This window comes from Carassius gibelio, chromosome A19 (assembly GCF_023724105.1).
Source record: "Carassius gibelio isolate Cgi1373 ecotype wild population from Czech Republic chromosome A19, carGib1.2-hapl.c, whole genome shotgun sequence".
NCBI lineage: Eukaryota > Metazoa > Chordata > Actinopteri > Cypriniformes > Cyprinidae > Carassius > Carassius gibelio.
Genome location: NC_068389.1, coordinates 27576751 through 27594755, shown reverse-complemented (window position 1 = coordinate 27594755; position 18005 = coordinate 27576751). Strand labels below are relative to the sequence as shown.

Sequence of the window (18005 nt, the reverse complement as noted above, 5' to 3'; positions counted from 1 at the left end):
TGTGTGTGTGTACTCATTTAATCTGCAATGAGATTTTAATTAACACCAGTGTGACCCTTATCTGCTGATAGAGCCCCGAGAAAGAAGGTGTGATGGAAAATAAAGGACGAGTGAGGGATTGTGAGAAAGAGGCGATTGCTCATAAATATCTCATAACTCATTAATCAGGTTTGCAGGTTTTCTCTCCACTCGCATGCTGATGGATGAGGTCAGGAAAAGAGGAGAACGCAGAGGAAAGTGAATTCGAACGGTTGATGCCATGGAGATGAAGGGGTTATAAAAGATGATTCCTCAGGGTCCTAAAGGTGTTTCTCGAACACTGATTGGTTAAAGGTGATCTGATAATGAAAAACACTTTTAGTTAGTCTAATTTACAATTCCTATCTTTAAAAAGGTGCAGTGGAATAGATTCTGATGGGTCTTGGTTTTCCTGAATGTGGATAACAAAGTTTGACTGCATTTAGACATGATCTGCTCAAGGCTCAGCAAAACTATTATCTTTCATGCACTAGTCAGTTTTTTAGGTTTTAGTCTATTTGGCTTTACATGACATGCTGTTTTAGACTTATAGGGAAAAAAGTGGAAATGCTGAAAGTTTTTTTTTTTGTGCACTTTATCTATTTGCGTCTGTTAAATTTTAATTACAATATATTTCTTTAAGAAGTTTTTTCTCCACTTCAGCAGTACTTACAAACACCAAAATTTACAGTTTTATTCCTCTCTATATTATTAAGGTTTTTACTGAGGGGTTTGTTCATATATCATTGCATGATTTTATTTTTTGCACTTTTAATATATTTGCGTCTGTTAGATTTTAATTACAATATATTTCTTTAAGAAGTTTTTTTTTTCCACTTCAGCTGTACTTACAAACACCAAAATTTACAGTTTTATTCCTCTCTATATTATTAAGGTTTTTACTGAGGGGTTTGTTCATACATCATTGCATGATTTTATTTTTGCACTTTTTATATATTTGCGTCTGTTAGATTTTAATTACAATATATTTCTTTAAGAAGTTTTTTTTTCCACTTCAGCTGTACTTACAAACACCAAAATGTACAGTTTTATTCCTTTCTATATTATTAAGGTTTTTACTGAGGGGTTTTGTTCAAATATCATTGCATGATTTTATTTTTTGCACTTTTTATATATTTGCGTCTGTTAGATTTTAATTACAATATATTTCTTTAAGAAGTTTTTTTTTTCCACTTCAGCTGTACTTACAAACACCAAAATTTACAGTTTTATTCCTTTCTATATTCTGAAGGTTTTTACCGAGGGGTTTGTTCATATATCATTGCATGATTTTATTTTTGCACTTTATCTATTTGCGTCTGTTAGATTTTAATAAAATTTCTTTAAGAAGTTTTTCTCCACTTCAGCAGTACTTACAAACACCAACATTTACAGTTTTATTCCTCTCTATATTATTAAGGTTTTTACCGAGGGGTTTGTTCATATATCATTGAATGATTTTATTTTTGCACTTTATCTTATTATGTCTGTAGATTTCAATAGCATTTTCTTTAAAGGCCGTTTTCTCAAAATGAGCTTGTTTCTCCACTTCAGTTGCTCTTACATCAAAATTTTAAATTGTATTCCAATCTGTATTCTGATGCTTTCAAATGAGGGTTTCGTTTTGATTCACACTGATTTATACAACATTTTATTCCTAAAAATGTGGTGAAAATCTTGTTTTCTGTCTGTTGTCTGTATCTTCTGACTTTTGGAGTGATAAAGAGAGAAATCCAAAATCTCCTATGAAAACCTTTAACTCAAATATGACAACAAAACCAAACAAGAATTTTGAACCAGTGTTCTGATGTATGTTCTAAAAAATGTGTGCAATTGTTTGCATATATAATTAGGTAATTCAAAAGATTTTTGCCATTTGGGCAAGTATGGTGAAATCTATTAGTCTAAATCTTTTAGTTGTTTTATATTTTTTGGGGATGTATTGCCTTGAGAAAGAAATTAAGAAATTCCTGTAAGTAAATTCCTGGTAATAATGTAAGTGTGCAATTCTTGAATTTTTTTAATAAGACATTATCAGATATTTCTTTTTTTCTTTAGAATAAAAGGAGAGGCTTTGGCATTGTCTAATTGTATTGCAGTTGTTGTTGAAGACTCACTGATCAAATCAATAAAAAACATCTGTGGTTCTGTGTTTGACGGCTGTTAAGCCCTTTTAGTTATTTTTAAACACCCTGTCTAAATTGTTCCTAGATTTTAAAATCAACAAGAAGTCACATCACTCATAATAATTACGATCATTGTTTATATTGGTGTAACTTCAGAGAAATCGTGCACATTGCTAATAATACTGGTATGCATTCATAGCTAGTGTTATGTTGTAATGCTTATACTGTAATATGAAACAACCCAATATATTAATTTAACATCTTACCTTAAAATATTTAAAACAAGTTGGATGTTATATTTTAAAAAGCTATGTACAATGATTTTTAAGAAAAATAATTTTATTTTAAGAACAGCCTTAAGAAAAATATCCTTAAGTACATTAAATGTCAATATTTTGGGGGATGTAGGAGCAGGAAAATAAAAATGATTTGTGACATCGATACATGCATAATTGTTGCAAAGAATCAAATTCCATGTGAAGTGATTGGTCGCTGTTTACATGTCAGTCACATGTTTGTGTTTTCCAGTGTAAAGGGGTGGTTAAATACATGGACTGGATAATCTTAATCATGTGATGTCACATTAGTGTTCTGCTGTGTCTGTAGGTTATGGTTTTGTGGACTTTGACTGTCCGTCAGCAGCACAGAAGGCTGTTTCATCTCTGAAGACCACCGGGGTGCAGGCGCAGATGGCAAAGGTAAGACATCCCCATCCCTTCATCATCCTCAGGGCTGTTTAAACCATGTGTGACCCAATCACGTTCTGAGTACTGAACATGAGTCACTGATGAGTCACTGATCAGTCAGAGTGAGTATGTTTGTGACTAAACAGTTGTTTTCTCCTTCAGAGCATGTGAACGTCTTTTATTATGTAACAGTTACATACCAGTGTTTCTGAAAGAAGTTTCTTATGCTAAGCAAGGCTGCATTTATTTGATCAAAAATACAGTAAAAATGTGAAATATTATTGTAATGTAAAATTTGTTTTCTGTGTGAACATATTGTAAAACCTAATTTATATTCTGTGATGCACAGCTGTATTTTCAGCATCATTCCTCAAGTCTTCAGTGTCACATGATCTTCAGAAATCATGAAAATATACTGATTTACTGCTCAAGAAACATTTAGGATTATTATCAACGTTGAAAACACATTATTTTTTACTTTTAAACAGTCAGAGGCGCTTGGGATTCAGAAAATGTTGGTTGTCAATTTCAAATACAATTTTGTACATGTATGCATTTAACAAATGCTTTTATCCAAAGCAACTTATAGTGCATTCAGGCTATCAATTTTTACCTAACCCCCAACCTTGCGCTTGTTAACGCAATGCTCTACCACTTGATGTGTTTTGAAACAGATATTTCTCATGCATCAATGTCAAGGTTATGGTTTGATTCCCAGGTACTGCTTGTATAAGTTGATAGTATATAAAATAGCATGAATGCAGTGGATAAAAGATGGATGTTTACAGTGTTATTTTAGTATCATTGAGATACTACTATATATTTTCAATTAGATTCTTTTTATTATTTTATTTTTTTTGTACCACAAGTTAAACTAAATGAAAATGAGAAATGCTGTCTTGGCAACTAGATGAAAAATAAATAAGAACGTCTTTATATTTAATTTTATTTTGGTTTATGCTTCATTAATGTAGCAAATTTCTTATGATTTTAATGTTTTATAATGACGTGTATACTAGTGTATGTTTTTCTACTAGCTCCCTCAATGAAAACCATTAGGTTAGTCCTCTAAAGCTTAAGTCATTGTAGTTCAGTATTCATGTCAAGTGCCTCCTGTCTTTCCCTTTCCTCTTTCCTCTGCACTTCCTCTCTCTCTCTCTCTCTCTCTGTTCCTCGTCTTTCGGCAGGCGAGTCAGGTGTTAATTAGTTGGTCTAACAGATTCTCTGACACACACACACAATGAGGTGACATGAGTGACTCTAAAGGAAGATTCAGAGGTGATGAGATCTGGTTCTCACGCTGTCTCTTCACATGCACGAGCTTTAGTTTGTGATGTACGTGACACTCGTGAGGCTTTATCCAGATACTCTCTGAATCTGCAGTCAGATCGGGACAGTCTGGTGATTCTGTGAGTTAGAGTCTGTTTTTGCATCGTGTATTAGGCCTCAAACTGTGCATAAGCTGTAATTAGACCAGCAACGCAGGGGGACCATCCCACAATGCACCTGTCTCCTCTGGAACTTAAGTTTTGAACTTATTCCCATGATGCTTTGTGTGAATATCACATGTATCACTGTAACAGACTGTAAACAATCAGCATGTAGCATGAAGTACTAAACCATAACTTCACTTATTTTGCATTGATTGTACGGCTGCGATCATTTGTAGTAATTAGTGAATCTCAGTATTAAAGTAAAGAAAGTAAAGAGCACATTAACATAGTCTGAAGCATCTCCATTCCTCTCCAAATAACTGCTGCTGTCTGACTCCAATTAGTGTAAGTACAGCAGCAGGGGTTTCTGGAAAACTGAGACACTAATCTGAGACGGAGACAGATGTAGAAGCTTCTGAAGGTGTTTACAGGAGCGTCTCTTCATGAGAAGAACAGGGAGAGTTTAATAAAGAGGGAAGGAGATGAAATGAAACGAAGAGCATTTGAACTCACATTTACCTCTTGATTAGAATAGACTTCACTCTTTATTGATGTCATATTCATCAACAGACAAACACAAACACAATCATCAGAGCATCTGAAAGCCCAAATGAGTGGAGACCAAGTGTGTGTTTATGTCTGTTTACACAACAAGATGAAAAATCACACACACACTGCCAGAGACGTCTGTTTCCAGTGCCAGTTACACCAGATCACATTGTAAACATTCATGCCAGGCACAGACGGAGATACTGTATACACACACACACACACACAGACACACACACGTATATATACATGCATACAATAAGCTGTGTCTGTGTGATTTCATAGATTATAATGACAATAATACACATGTGAAAGATGCAGAAGGCTTGTATTTGAATTATATTTCCTTAAAAATAATATAATGCAATTCTAATTTATGAAAATATTTTTCTCTACAAAGGAGGGAGGGGGGCAGAAAAAGTTTAGAAACCACTGAATAAATGCATGCAATTATATCTTTTTTTCAGTTTAACTCATTCAAAATATTCATCTCAATTAACGTTGAGGTGGAGCTAGGTTTGACCACTGCTGCTTCTAACTCTTGACAAGAATTGCATTTATTCAGACACAGAACATCTTTACGACTACAGTAAATGGGAGAATTTCACATGTGGACTCCAAATTAAAAGCTACAGGTGATGAGAAGCTTCAACAGTGAACAACAGTGAACCGCGGTCAGATGAGATGCTGTCAATGAGTTGCATGCAACGTGATGATGATGATTTACTTTATTATCCCCTTGGGGAAATTTTGTTGCTTGCATTTCACAAGCACACTTACAGCACCGACAATACACATAATACAACATAATAAAATAAAACTAGATAAGATACACACAATCATCCCCGAGACCCGCTCAGTAAGCACCTAGCATGACCTTGTCTGTGGCAGGAAGTAGTTTTTCCCCCTGTTTTTAAAAATCGCTGGCATCCTGAATCTTCACCCCGAAGGTAATGTCTCAAAGTTAACAAACAGGGGATGCCTACTCTCTGCTGCGATTTTTGTTGCTTTACTAAGGCATCTGTTTTGATGAATTTGTTCAAGACCTCTCAAAGGGATGCCAATTATTTTGCTTGCTGTACTCAAAACTTTCCTAATCGTACTCTTTTGTTTCACTGTGGCATTTCCAAACCAACAGGTGATACAAAATGTAAAAATAGAAATAAAAAAAACTCTAAGGATTGAGATGCTTACATTAAATGGCCTCATCTTCCTAAGGAAGTAGAGTCTTTGCGGTCCTTTTTTTGTACACAGTCTCAGTCCATTTATCCCACCTCAGTTAAATATCCAAGATATTTATACTCCTCAACACTCTGGATGGACTCCCCTTTGATATTTGTTACACCCACTGAAGACTCCTTTCTAAAATCAAAACACATCTCCCTTGTTTTTTAAATATTTAACTTAAGATTTGACGTGTCACACCAAGAGATAAATTCATCTAAAATGGGTCCGTGACTGTCCTCGTCCCCCTTTAGTAGGCTAACTAATGCAGTATCATCTGCACATTTGATAAGAAATCTACCTGAGTGGGCACTTATACAGTTATTTGTGTAGAATATAAACAGTAGGGTTGAGAGGACACAGCCTTGTGGTGCTCCGACATTAGTAATTTGTTTATCTGATGTTGATTCACTCAATCGCTGTACTCTGTTCCTTAAAAAGTCCCACAACCACATAATCAGTCCCCCATCCCCATTGAACTCTGTGGGTAATCTTTCGACCAACAAAGTTGGCAATATATTATTAAAAGCTGATTTAAAATGTATGTAGCTCAAAATTCTCGCTTTTGCCATCTTTGATTGACATATTTGTGTTATAATTTCCTTGACTTTTGTGTTGTACACTAACCATCGTCCTAACACCTTGCCATGCCTGTTTTGAATTTCCCTGTGTCATTTTATCTTCAACTGTTTGTTTATATAGGGCCTTATTTACCTTAATTTGTCTTTTAATTTCCCTTTGAATGTCTCTTTTAGCTAAAACCTCATTATTATAATATGCTACCTTCTTCTTATTTAGCAGTTGTTTAAGTTTCTTTGATACCCATGGTTTATTATCTGGAAATAATTTATACGTTTTCATGGATAGAACTGACTCCACACAAAATTGTATGTAATCTGATACCACATCGGTGTCCAGATCACGGGATTCAAATTTATCCCACAAAGTAGACTCAAAACATCCTTGAAGACACACAATACTCTCTTGAATCCAAATCTTTACAGTCTTAATCTGAGACTTTTCTCTTTCAAGAAGTCTTTGACACTTGGGTCGAAGATTAACAATGCTATGATCGGATCTATCCAAAGGAGGTAGCATCACATTTATGAAGTTGTCATTTAGTCTAATGTAAAAATTCTTATAAGATTAATACAATTACAATAGTTTATTATTATTTTAAAACCATAATGCATTTTAATTACTTGAAATAAAATTATATATATATATATATACAGTATATTAAAAACATAAGAAACTTTACTTTATATAAAAATTATAAAAAATAAAATTGCTAAGACAACATTTATCATTTTAATTTGGTTTCTATATAAAGATTAAAAACAAACACTATTATAGTACATACCAAAATAACACTGGTTTGATGAAGTTTCTTCTTCTAAACTGACAGTTTCATCATAGACTGAAGTGTTTCAGTAACCTGAATGATCTGTCTGTGTCTCCGTGTGTGTCTCCGTGTGTGTGTGTGTGTGTGTAGCAGCAGGAGCAGGACCCCACTAACCTGTACCTGTCTAATCTGCCCGTCTCTGTGGATGAACAGGAGCTGGAGGCGCAGCTCAGACCCTTCGGTCATGTGATCTCCACACGGATATTACGGGACGCCAGCGGCATGAGCAGAGGTGTCGGCTTCGCTAGGTGTGTGTGTGTGTGTGTGTGTTCATATATTAAACCCTCAGAGTTTTACATAGACTTTAAATAAGTTGTTTGTGTGTGTGTGTGTGTGTGTGTGTGTGTGAAAAAATCACAGAAGCCAGCTAATGAAATGAAAACTCTACTGTAAATCTTTGAAGCACAACACAAACACACTCCTGTGTTCTCCTGGTGGGGTTTCCTTGTGTTTGTGTGTGCTTTATTCCAGTCATGTGTGTGTGTGTGTTGTTCTTCAGGATGGAGTCCACAGAGAAATGTGAAGTTGTCATACAGCATTTCAATGGAAAATATCTCAAAGCTCCAGCAGGAATCCCAGGTACTGCTGTGACCGCTTTCAGTTCACTACTGCTCAACTCATGATCACAAACTGATGCTTCTTTGTTAGGAATAAAAATAAGACCCAAATGAGTCGCTAGAGCTGTGACTTTAGAGACGCTTGTTTCTCCCTTCAGTGTTTAGTGTGATTTGTTGGATTGAGACTAGTTTCAGTTTTATCAGAACTGAGCAGTCTGTCGTGTCTGTCTGTAGGTCCGTCTGAACCGCTGCTGTGCAAGTTTGCTGACGGCGGTCAGAAGAAGAGACAAACTCAGAGTAAATATCCACAGAACGGCCGAGCATGGAGAGAAGGAGAGGTAAAATCTCTCTCTCATCTTCATCCTCATGTCTTGAGGCGCAGCTGATGCACCTGCTGCATGTTACACTAATGATCCACAGCCACATGTGAACATCTGCAGACGTCTGCTGTTCATCAGCACTGTGCTTCTGGACCTTAGAGGAACCAGGGTTGGGGAGTACACCATAAAAATACAACTTGATGCAGAAAGACTTTAGACTGAAACAGCAGTTACTGTTGTTGAGATTTTTTTTTCATCCCCAAAAGAATGTTTTTTTTTTTTTTTTACGAATTACAATCCGGGAAACTTTATTGAAACATTAACGGATAACTTAGTCTAACATGTCGACAACATTTTCTTTGCTTGTAAAACATCTTGCACAACAATGGGTTTAAATGGTTGAACTAACTCTATGCCTTTAAAACCTCAAGAACGGTGGCAGTCGATAAATGTTGAAAAGTTTAGCTCTTTACATCGCAGCACAACAAAATAGTAACAATAAAGACAAAACAACAATAAAAAAGTTTACATGAAGTCAGAAAACAGCAAAACAATAATCTTATAACAGTAATGGCATAATTTATTCATGCTGCAGTGCATGCTGGGAACTCGCAAGCGTTAACGTTCAGCAATATGAAATTCTCTGTTCAGACAACTTTGTTTGACTAGTTGGGGCAACGTTTGGGGTAATTGTGTTGGTCTCACAAGGGGTTTTATGCAGTTTCAAGAAAATTTCATTTGTTTTAGTATTTGAACCTAAAAAATTTGAAAAATACGCAGTTGCATTTTTTTAAAAGAGTAACAAAATACATGTAACAGCATTGCGGAAATGATGCAAAAAAAAAACTGTTAACTGTAATTAGTTACAGTTTGTAAAATATGGGAAATCTATCAGGATTATCATGGTTTCATTTTAGTAAGGAATAATTGACGATGGGCCATTGAATTATTAGAAAATTAATAATCCAGTTGGAAATTTTCCTGGAAAGACCTTTTGAAATAACTGAAATAATTTAGCGAAGTGATATGAACGTGTGTAAAACTGCAAGGAAACAGAGTATCCGATGACCACAGGAGCAAGTCCTCTTCTTTTATTACAATAGAACAGTTTAACTGAATGCATATTTAGTTTTTCATCAGATATGCCAAATACATTATGCCAACAGCTGCCAACAGCAATACTTCACTTTGCAGTCATTTTGAATCCTGCAATGTTTTAGCATTGTTTAATGTTAACATATTCAGTGCATGTGTTCTTAAAATGTTCAAATTTGTATTGTATATTTCATATGAGCAGAGCATTTAGTTGCAGCATAGGTGACATTTTCTTAAATATTTTATATTTTGCATCAGATTATATTTTGCATCATATCCATAATAACTAAGTATCAGTGTCTCTCTCTGTGTGATGGAGTGATGGAGAGTTTGGACTCTTAGATCTGATGAAATCTGTGTTTAACTCTTCTCTCTCTGTGTCTCTGCAGATGGGAATGACACTCGCATATGACCCTGCCATCATGCAGAACGGGTACGTCTCTCTCTCTCTCTCTCTCTCACACACACACACACACACACACACACACAGAGGAGGAAAGAGCGTCTCTCCTAGTGTGTTTTGCTCACAGGAAATCCCTCACTTCCTGTTTCCTGTGTCTGTCTCCTAATAAAACATCCTGTATGATAAGAGATCAGAACAACACAGCTCTGATTATTTACAGTCTCATCACAGCGCCACCTACAGGACAGACACACACACACACACACACACACACACACACACACACACACACACACACACACACACACACACTGTCATGTGTGCTGGACACACCTCATTTAAACATGCAATCAGTCATTTGATGTTAAATATATTGGTGGTCTGGATCTGATATAGAAACACATCATTCACAGGTTTGTTTGTCACCCTTGAATTTTTATTCCACAATAATAAGAAATGCAGCTAAGCAGAAATGAAAAGAGAGGTTTTTGAATGATATCTTACTCACTCTGGATGCAGGTTCTGGCTGAATTTTAGTTTTGCTTGATTTGAGTGCAGAATTTGACTGTAGATCACAATATTATTTTACACTGACTAGAAGATGTAGCTGGGCTTTGAGGGTCTGTGCTGGAGTGGTTTGCCTCTTATCTCACAGGTAGAATGTTTTCTGTCAAAGTAGGGAACTGTTTTTCTTCCCATGCCCCAATACATCACGGTGTACCACAGGGCTCAATCCTGGGTCCTCTTTTGTTTGCATTATATATGCTTCAACTTGGTCATATTTTACAGACACACAATTTATATTACCACTTTTATGCTGGTGACACTCGGATCTACTTTCCTATTAAAAATAATAATGGTTCTTTGTCTGGCCTGTTTGACTTCCTGTGTGACATAAAATGTTGGATGGACAGGAACTTCCCACAATTAAACAATGACAAATCTGAAATATTTACCAGATAGGACCTCTGACATAGTTAATCATTTTGGTTCTTTATCCTCAAATCTTCATGACTGTGTCAAAAACATTGGTGTAATTTTTTTAATCTAATTCGAGTTTCGATAAGAAGATTAGTGGTATTGTTAAAAGTAGTTTCTTTCAGCTAAGATCTATTGCCAAAATCAAGATGATGCTCTCTAAGAAAGATCTTGAAACTGTTATTCATGCTTTTATTTCCTCAAAGTTTCATTATTGCAACTCTTTTTACCTGGGTTTGACTAGCATTTAGGTTGCAGTTTCTTCTGTTTTGAAATATGCTCTGTGAATTAATAAACTAAACTAAATTAAATGTATATACTGTATCAGTTATGAATATCAGTATTATGTAAACTCTCTCTTTTTAGGTTCTACTCTCCTACGTACAATATCACTGCTAACCGGATGATCTCGCAAGCATCCATCACTCCATTCATCACTGCTTCACCCGTCTCTGCATATCAGGTGTGTGTGTGTGTGTGTGATCCATCACTCTGAGATTGATGTATTAGCATCAGAGCAGAGGATCAGAGCCAGAGTTCTTCTGTTCACACCAAGCACAGATTAAGCACCAATATGAATCCCTTTTCTGTGGCTTTGCATGAAAATGTCTGTGCGAATATGAATGTTTGTACTGTACCTCTAATATGGTTCTACTGTAAGTCAGTGACTGAATTACTGCAGTGCGATTTGCTTTTGCATTTTCAGTCATCAGTTCAGAGTAAAATCTTTTTAATATTTTGTGAACTAGTTTTGAATAGTTTTGTTAATTTTTTGTAGCAAGAATTTAGAAAACATTCTTGAAACAAAAAGTTTTGATTTTAATTTACATTTATTTCTACAGCATATTTAAAACAATTCCTTTATAATCCATACTGTAAACCAATTGAATAAAAACAGAAAAGTGTAAGTAATGTAAACGATCATTAATAAATTAAATTGTTATATTTTAGCATTGAGATACTGATACAGTTTGTCTCATGTTTTCATTTCATTTTTTTTTATTTTAGTTACTGTATATAATATTTATGAATGACCTTTGTAAATATTTCTATTATGTCTTTACTAATTTAATTTATTTAATACTTCAAGGTGCATTAGGCTACACTGAATGAAAATACAAGATATTGCTACTAGTCGAAATATGTTTTTTTTATATATATATATATATATATATATTCATTTCAGTTCATGTTTATTTCAAGTAACAAGAATGCATCTACCTGTATGTAGTTTTATTTAGCTATAACAGCCCTTTATCATGCTGTTTGTGGACGGTGTTTATGGTTTATGAATGCTGGATGAAGCTGTTTGTTGTCCCTCACAGATTCAGAGCACAGCGTGGATTCCTCCGCAGCAGTTTGTGATGCAGCCCACAGTAAGTGACCTCTGACCCCTGACCTTCCCTGTTTCTATGACTGCTCACATACACAAGCCTAGCAGAAACAGATTCTTTATTTGCAAGCACTGGAGATGCTATATGATAATGAAAAAGTAAATTATGACTGTGGTAAAATGTTTCTTGCTCAGTCTGACTGATTCTCAGAAGACATGAATTGCTAAATGCTAAAAGTTTCACAGAGGCATTGTGTGATAATATTTCAGTGATACTCAAAAGAAAACCGCCTGTTATAAGTGTGTTTCACGCAGTGGGCATCGGATAAGAATGCAGCTTTCTGAAAGCACGTGTGTAGTTTGAGACATGAAGGTTGTTTCTGTGTTTCATACGAGTTACATGCAATAAAATACACTCTCTGCTGACTCAGTTTTATTCTCATATGAACTCCTAGAACATGTTCCTCATGCTGTTTCTCAAATGTTTGCCATGTTAAAGTCACAGATTGAGGTCAGCACTGAAATAAAGGTCGACAGATCGGCTGCACAATATGGATTCAGCCAACCATAACCCACGGTTATAAGACATTCACTAAATCAATATCACTGAGCTGAAGTCTCATTTATTTTTTACACAACACAAACTCATCGACTTGACCGTAACACATTCTGAAAACCGGGTTTGTGTGAACATAGTGTGTTCTTCCTGTAGAAATAAAGGACGTCTATCATCAATGTGAAAAAAAGAAGCCAAGACAAAAAAAGACTGATCAAGTACTGAATTATTTTGCAGCGAGTAAATAATTAATGATAAATGTGTGTGTTTTGTGCCTCTGTGTGTCTGCAGGGAGCTCTAGATCACAGCGCAGCGGCCGTAATGACTCCACTAACACAACAGATGAGTCAGATCACACTGGGATCTCCTGCTAATGTGAGTTTACAGTGTCATCTCACAGTTACTGAACACAAAATGTCACAAAAACATCAACTGCATGGTCACTGTAGTGTGCGGTCAGATGGCATAAGTGGTCTTTGGTCAGAAAAATATATGTGTAATACTTAAAGGGATCATCGGATGCAGAATTCACTTTACAAGTTTGTTTGAACATAAATGTGTGTTGGAAGTGTGTGTATACATCCAACCTGTAATGATAAATATCCACCTAATTTCCAACATTCCACCAAATGCACCATTTTTAAATCCCTCTTTTAAAATCCCGTTTATCAAATCAAGCTGTTCTGACGTAGTTCTGCACAGGCCCCTCCCACGATAGTTGATTGACAAGGCCGTCTTACATTAGACCCGCCCTGAGCGAGCTGTCATCAGTCTCTGATTAATCGTTTGAGGTGTTTTGGTGTTGGATAATGAACATTGCAGTCGTCAATTCACTCCCGACATCTGAGCCGCTGAAGATGCAGAGGATTAATGTTACTGTCGTTTTTGAAGAGAATGCACCGATCTCGATCTGCCTAAATTAGTCTATGTTCGCACAAATCATTAGTGATCCAGCTTCATCTAGAAGAAGTGAGTATAAGGGCTTTTTATCAATCTTTGCTAATAAACTTTCCTAATATGTGCTAATTAGCAAGTTTCCCGGCTGAAGTACAGTTTGATCATCACCTCATGGAAGAGAGGGGCGGGGTCAGAGAGCTCATTAGCATTTAAAGCAACATGCACTAAAAAAACAGCTTGCTGAAACCAGAGCTTATTTTCACAGGGTAAAAAGGGTGTTTTTTACACTACCATTGAGAAATTTTAACCAAAGTATGTAATATACTTTTCATTAAGACCCTAAAGAGCATATCAACTTGTGGAAACGGGCATCCGATGACCCCTTAAATACTAGACTATTTACCCGACTATGTACCGGACTATATACTCAACTACATAATGGACTAAAAGCAAGACTATATGCTGAACTATATACTGTACCAGCCTATATAACAGACTATACACTGGTCTATAGGCTATATACTGAACTATATTCTAGAATATATAACAGACTATATATTAAACTATATACCAGCCTATATAACGACTATACACCGATCTATATTGGATTCTATATTCTATTCTATAACTATATTGGACTAAAATCCAGACTGCACACCAGACTAAACCTGACTATATACCAGATTAAAACCTATATACAAAACCCTATATCAGACTATAAACTGCATTATATTCTAGACTATCTACTCAAATATAAACCAACTATGTACTGGACTGTATACCAGATTATATACCCAACTATACGCCAGACTATACTGTATACCAGACTACGAATACAGTATGAGTACTCAACTATATACAGGATTGAAAATCTGCTTCACAACAATTCCTGCATCTAGAAATAGTTTAATACTTGGAAGGTGTGTGTGTGTACTAGATGATTTAGAAACTGGTTCACGTATCCCATCTCAAGACACCCTGCTGAACCCTCTCGGTCATCAAACACACCCCATCTGCCCGTCTCTCTGAGTGTGTAAATAAACTACAACACACACTTTCCTTTCAGACCACAAACAGCATCAGAGACTCAGTATGTCAGACGTAAAATGCTGATGAGCCCAGCAGAAATGCTCACTTGAATGTTGATGCATATACACTACAGGACCTGAATGAGAGCAGTTCATGTGTGTTATGACTGGATTCTGGACTACACAGCCTCATTCTGGAAGTGATGATAGATCGAATTCACTTTCACAGTGTCTTCTCATCATTCTGTTATCCACATGAACCAGCTACAGCTTTTCCGGTTTGTTTTCGCCGGATGTTCACGCAGAACCTAGACAAGTTTACGCAAATGTTAGAATTTGTGACGTGTGAACTTCACAGAAATGGGGTTTTAATTTAAAATGACTCTTTTCAGTGATTCAGGGTCGACTCTTTCTTTTTTTAGAGACGCTCTTTCAGCTTTACAACTTTGCACACTGTTTACATTCACATACAGCTACATTATACACCGCATCAGAGATCATTTTCAATAATCCATAATCGGGGCACTTTAAAAGGTTTAACGCACACATGTATGTGTGTGTCTGTGTGTGTTTACTGTAAGTTTGTCCCCTCAAATGTCCAGCCTTGTTATATACCATATATACTGGACTATACAAGAAAAAAAAAACACTCTCACACACACACACACAGAGAGAAGACCGTGTGATCTGCAGCTCTCGATCCGTCGATGTCTTCATGTGTGTGTTATCTAGTGCTGATCTGTGTGTGTGTGTGTGTGTCTCAGTACATCACGGCTCCGGCTCCTGTGGCCCCTGTGCAGGGAACATTCATCCATCAGTTAACGTCAGCACTTCCTGTAGAAGTAAGCCATGCATATTTCATGCGTTTTAGAAATGCACAATATTGCCAAAATATAAACGTATATCAATATGATGATGATGATAATGATGATAAACAAATAATAAATAAATAATAAAGTATTATTATTATTTTTGCCTCTGAATAATTCCCAAAATAACAAATTTACTATTTCAATATTTCACTGTCAAATAAAAAACAGGCACAGTTCCATGCTTTGCTCTGAAACTGAAATTTAATTTAATTAAATTGCAGCCTTTATGATGATTTCCTGCATGATGTCACTTCCTGTTCTCAGGGTGTAGTAACAGACGTTCCTCTCCAGACGGTGGCTCCCTCATCACAGGACATCCATTTAACACAGCAACAGATCGCTGTGGAAACTAGTGACTGTATTCAACCCTGCCCAGTCAACCAGTCCAAGTGCGCACTACGTCCTGTGCACTGCACCCTACATACTTCACATCACCTTACAACCTTACATAAACAGCATCCATCTATTTATTAATTCATTCATTTAATCCACCATTCGACCTGAACACCTTACATACTTTTTATTTGTATTTGTATTTTTTTTTTAAATCATCAAAACTCAAATAAAATTAACAGTAGTTAATGCATTGGCAATCATTATTATAGGTTTAAAAATATACTGCTAAATTATTATATTTCATATATTTTTTATATTTAATGTAGAAATTAACACTAATATTATATATTAGTAAAATAAATGCTATATTATATATTAACAACCTCGTGACCTTTCATGTTTTTTTATGTATAATTAATAGTCAAAACTGAAATAAAATTGTTAGCATTAGCTAATGAGTCATTAAATGCATTGGGCATCTAGGTATAAGAATATACTAGTAAATTAGTTAAATGACAAGTGACAAATGTTGCTATATGTAGATATTAATATAATAAATGAATACAGGCATGTAAAGTCATTAAACTCAATTTAATTTAATATGATATATACAATGTATTTATTTATAATATTAATGTTAATATAGTAACATTTGTGTGTGTGTGTGTGTGTGTGTGTGTGTGTGTGTGTGTGTGTGTGTGTGTGTGCTGTTAATATTCTTTCTTTAATGCATTCATATAAATTGCATATGCATATTGATGCATTTAATTAATTTAAGTAAAAAAAATGCTCATGTTTTGCAGTTGCATATGCATTCAGAGTTTGGTTTGTGCACTGTAGATGCACTGATGGATGATTCTGTGTGTTGTTCTCAGATAGCATCCTGAAGAGGTGGATGTACGTCAGTGTTGTCTTCTGATGGAGATCTGACGCTCTGCACTGAACACACACACTCACTCATTATGAACTTCCAGGTGACATCTGCACCAAAAACACTGACTTGACTTCGTTATCTCCCTCCTGGACTGAAGGACTCTTCACGAGCTGATCAGCTTTATTTCTCTGTTGTTTTTTATGTCTGTTGGACTGAATCTTCTTCAGAGAGTTCATAAATATGAAAACACTGTGTGGATATATAAATGATCAGAAGAGCACGGATTATCTTCCTCAGATATTAAGCTTTCACATTTTCTTCTGTCAAATGTTGGTTTTACAGGAATTTACATAAATCTCAGTTGCCTTAATTTTGAATACATCTTAATTGTGTTTAATATCTGGTTCTACATCATGACTGAATCCTGCTATCACCTTTTCTTCTCCTGAAGAAAAGTTAATATAATTTTCCTGAATGGATTGCATTTTACCAAACATTAATTTTCACTAAGAGGGAAATACAGTACAGCAGTTTGCTGCAATTTTTTTATTTTTATATATATTAAAATTAATTTTATTTTTGCTTGCTTTATCGCATACATTCGATTTTTTTATATAAATATATATTTCATTATTGATAATATACTTGCTCTGAAACATTTAATTTTAAATTCAATTAAAGGCTGTTTTGTAATTATAATGTGTTTTATTTTGATTGTTTTTACATTTTTATGATTTAATTGTTTTTAGTAAGATTTTTTTTATTATGTTTGGTTTTTTTAAATGTTTTAATTTAAAATTGTGTATTTCAATTTAGCATTTTTTTATTTAAATTTGTATTAAGTTTTATTCTGCTTGATTTTATCTGCTTCAAATGAACTCTTTTTAATTTTAAATTAAGATCTAATTTGATCAATTTAAACATTTAATTTGCTGCTAAACCTTTATGTAAATTAACATCACGAATAATTAAAATAACTTAAAAAGCTAAATGAAAGCAAGTATGTGTGATGCTGAACTCACTCAGTCTAAAGCAATAGAAGTCATTCCTGAGAATGAATGTTGTCCGTTTCTAAACCAAAGAGGAAACTTTCTCTTAAAATGTTGATGTTTTTTTTTGTTGTTGTTGTTTTTTTTACAGCTGCTGCTATTGTTGTTTTCATTATTATTGTATAACAGTATTGTTTTTATTGTGTTAGCCGGTTGATCATTGATCATCTCTTTATGTACAGTCATGAGTTAAATCCACAGTTTCAGTAAAGGAGGACTCTGATCAGCTGATGTTCGTGAGTTATGTTTCTATGAGGAAGCTCTAT

The 18005-nt window shown here is 35.0% G+C and overlaps 1 protein-coding gene across 1 annotated transcript; it reads left to right on the top strand.

The window, feature by feature from the left end:
* Positions 1 to 2750: 2750 nt before the first annotated feature.
* Positions 2751 to 17060, top strand: LOC127935045 (RNA-binding motif, single-stranded-interacting protein 3; the record flags this gene model as incomplete). Its single annotated transcript, XM_052532628.1, is given in 11 exon segments — positions 2751 to 2842; positions 7532 to 7689; positions 7941 to 8020; positions 8233 to 8336; positions 9803 to 9846; positions 11161 to 11257; positions 12120 to 12170; positions 12975 to 13058; positions 15373 to 15450; positions 15745 to 15869; positions 16692 to 17060. Coding segments are annotated over 11 exon segments (917 nt in total), but the record flags the coding sequence as incomplete, so codon positions are not given.
* Positions 17061 to 18005: the final 945 nt, after the last annotated feature.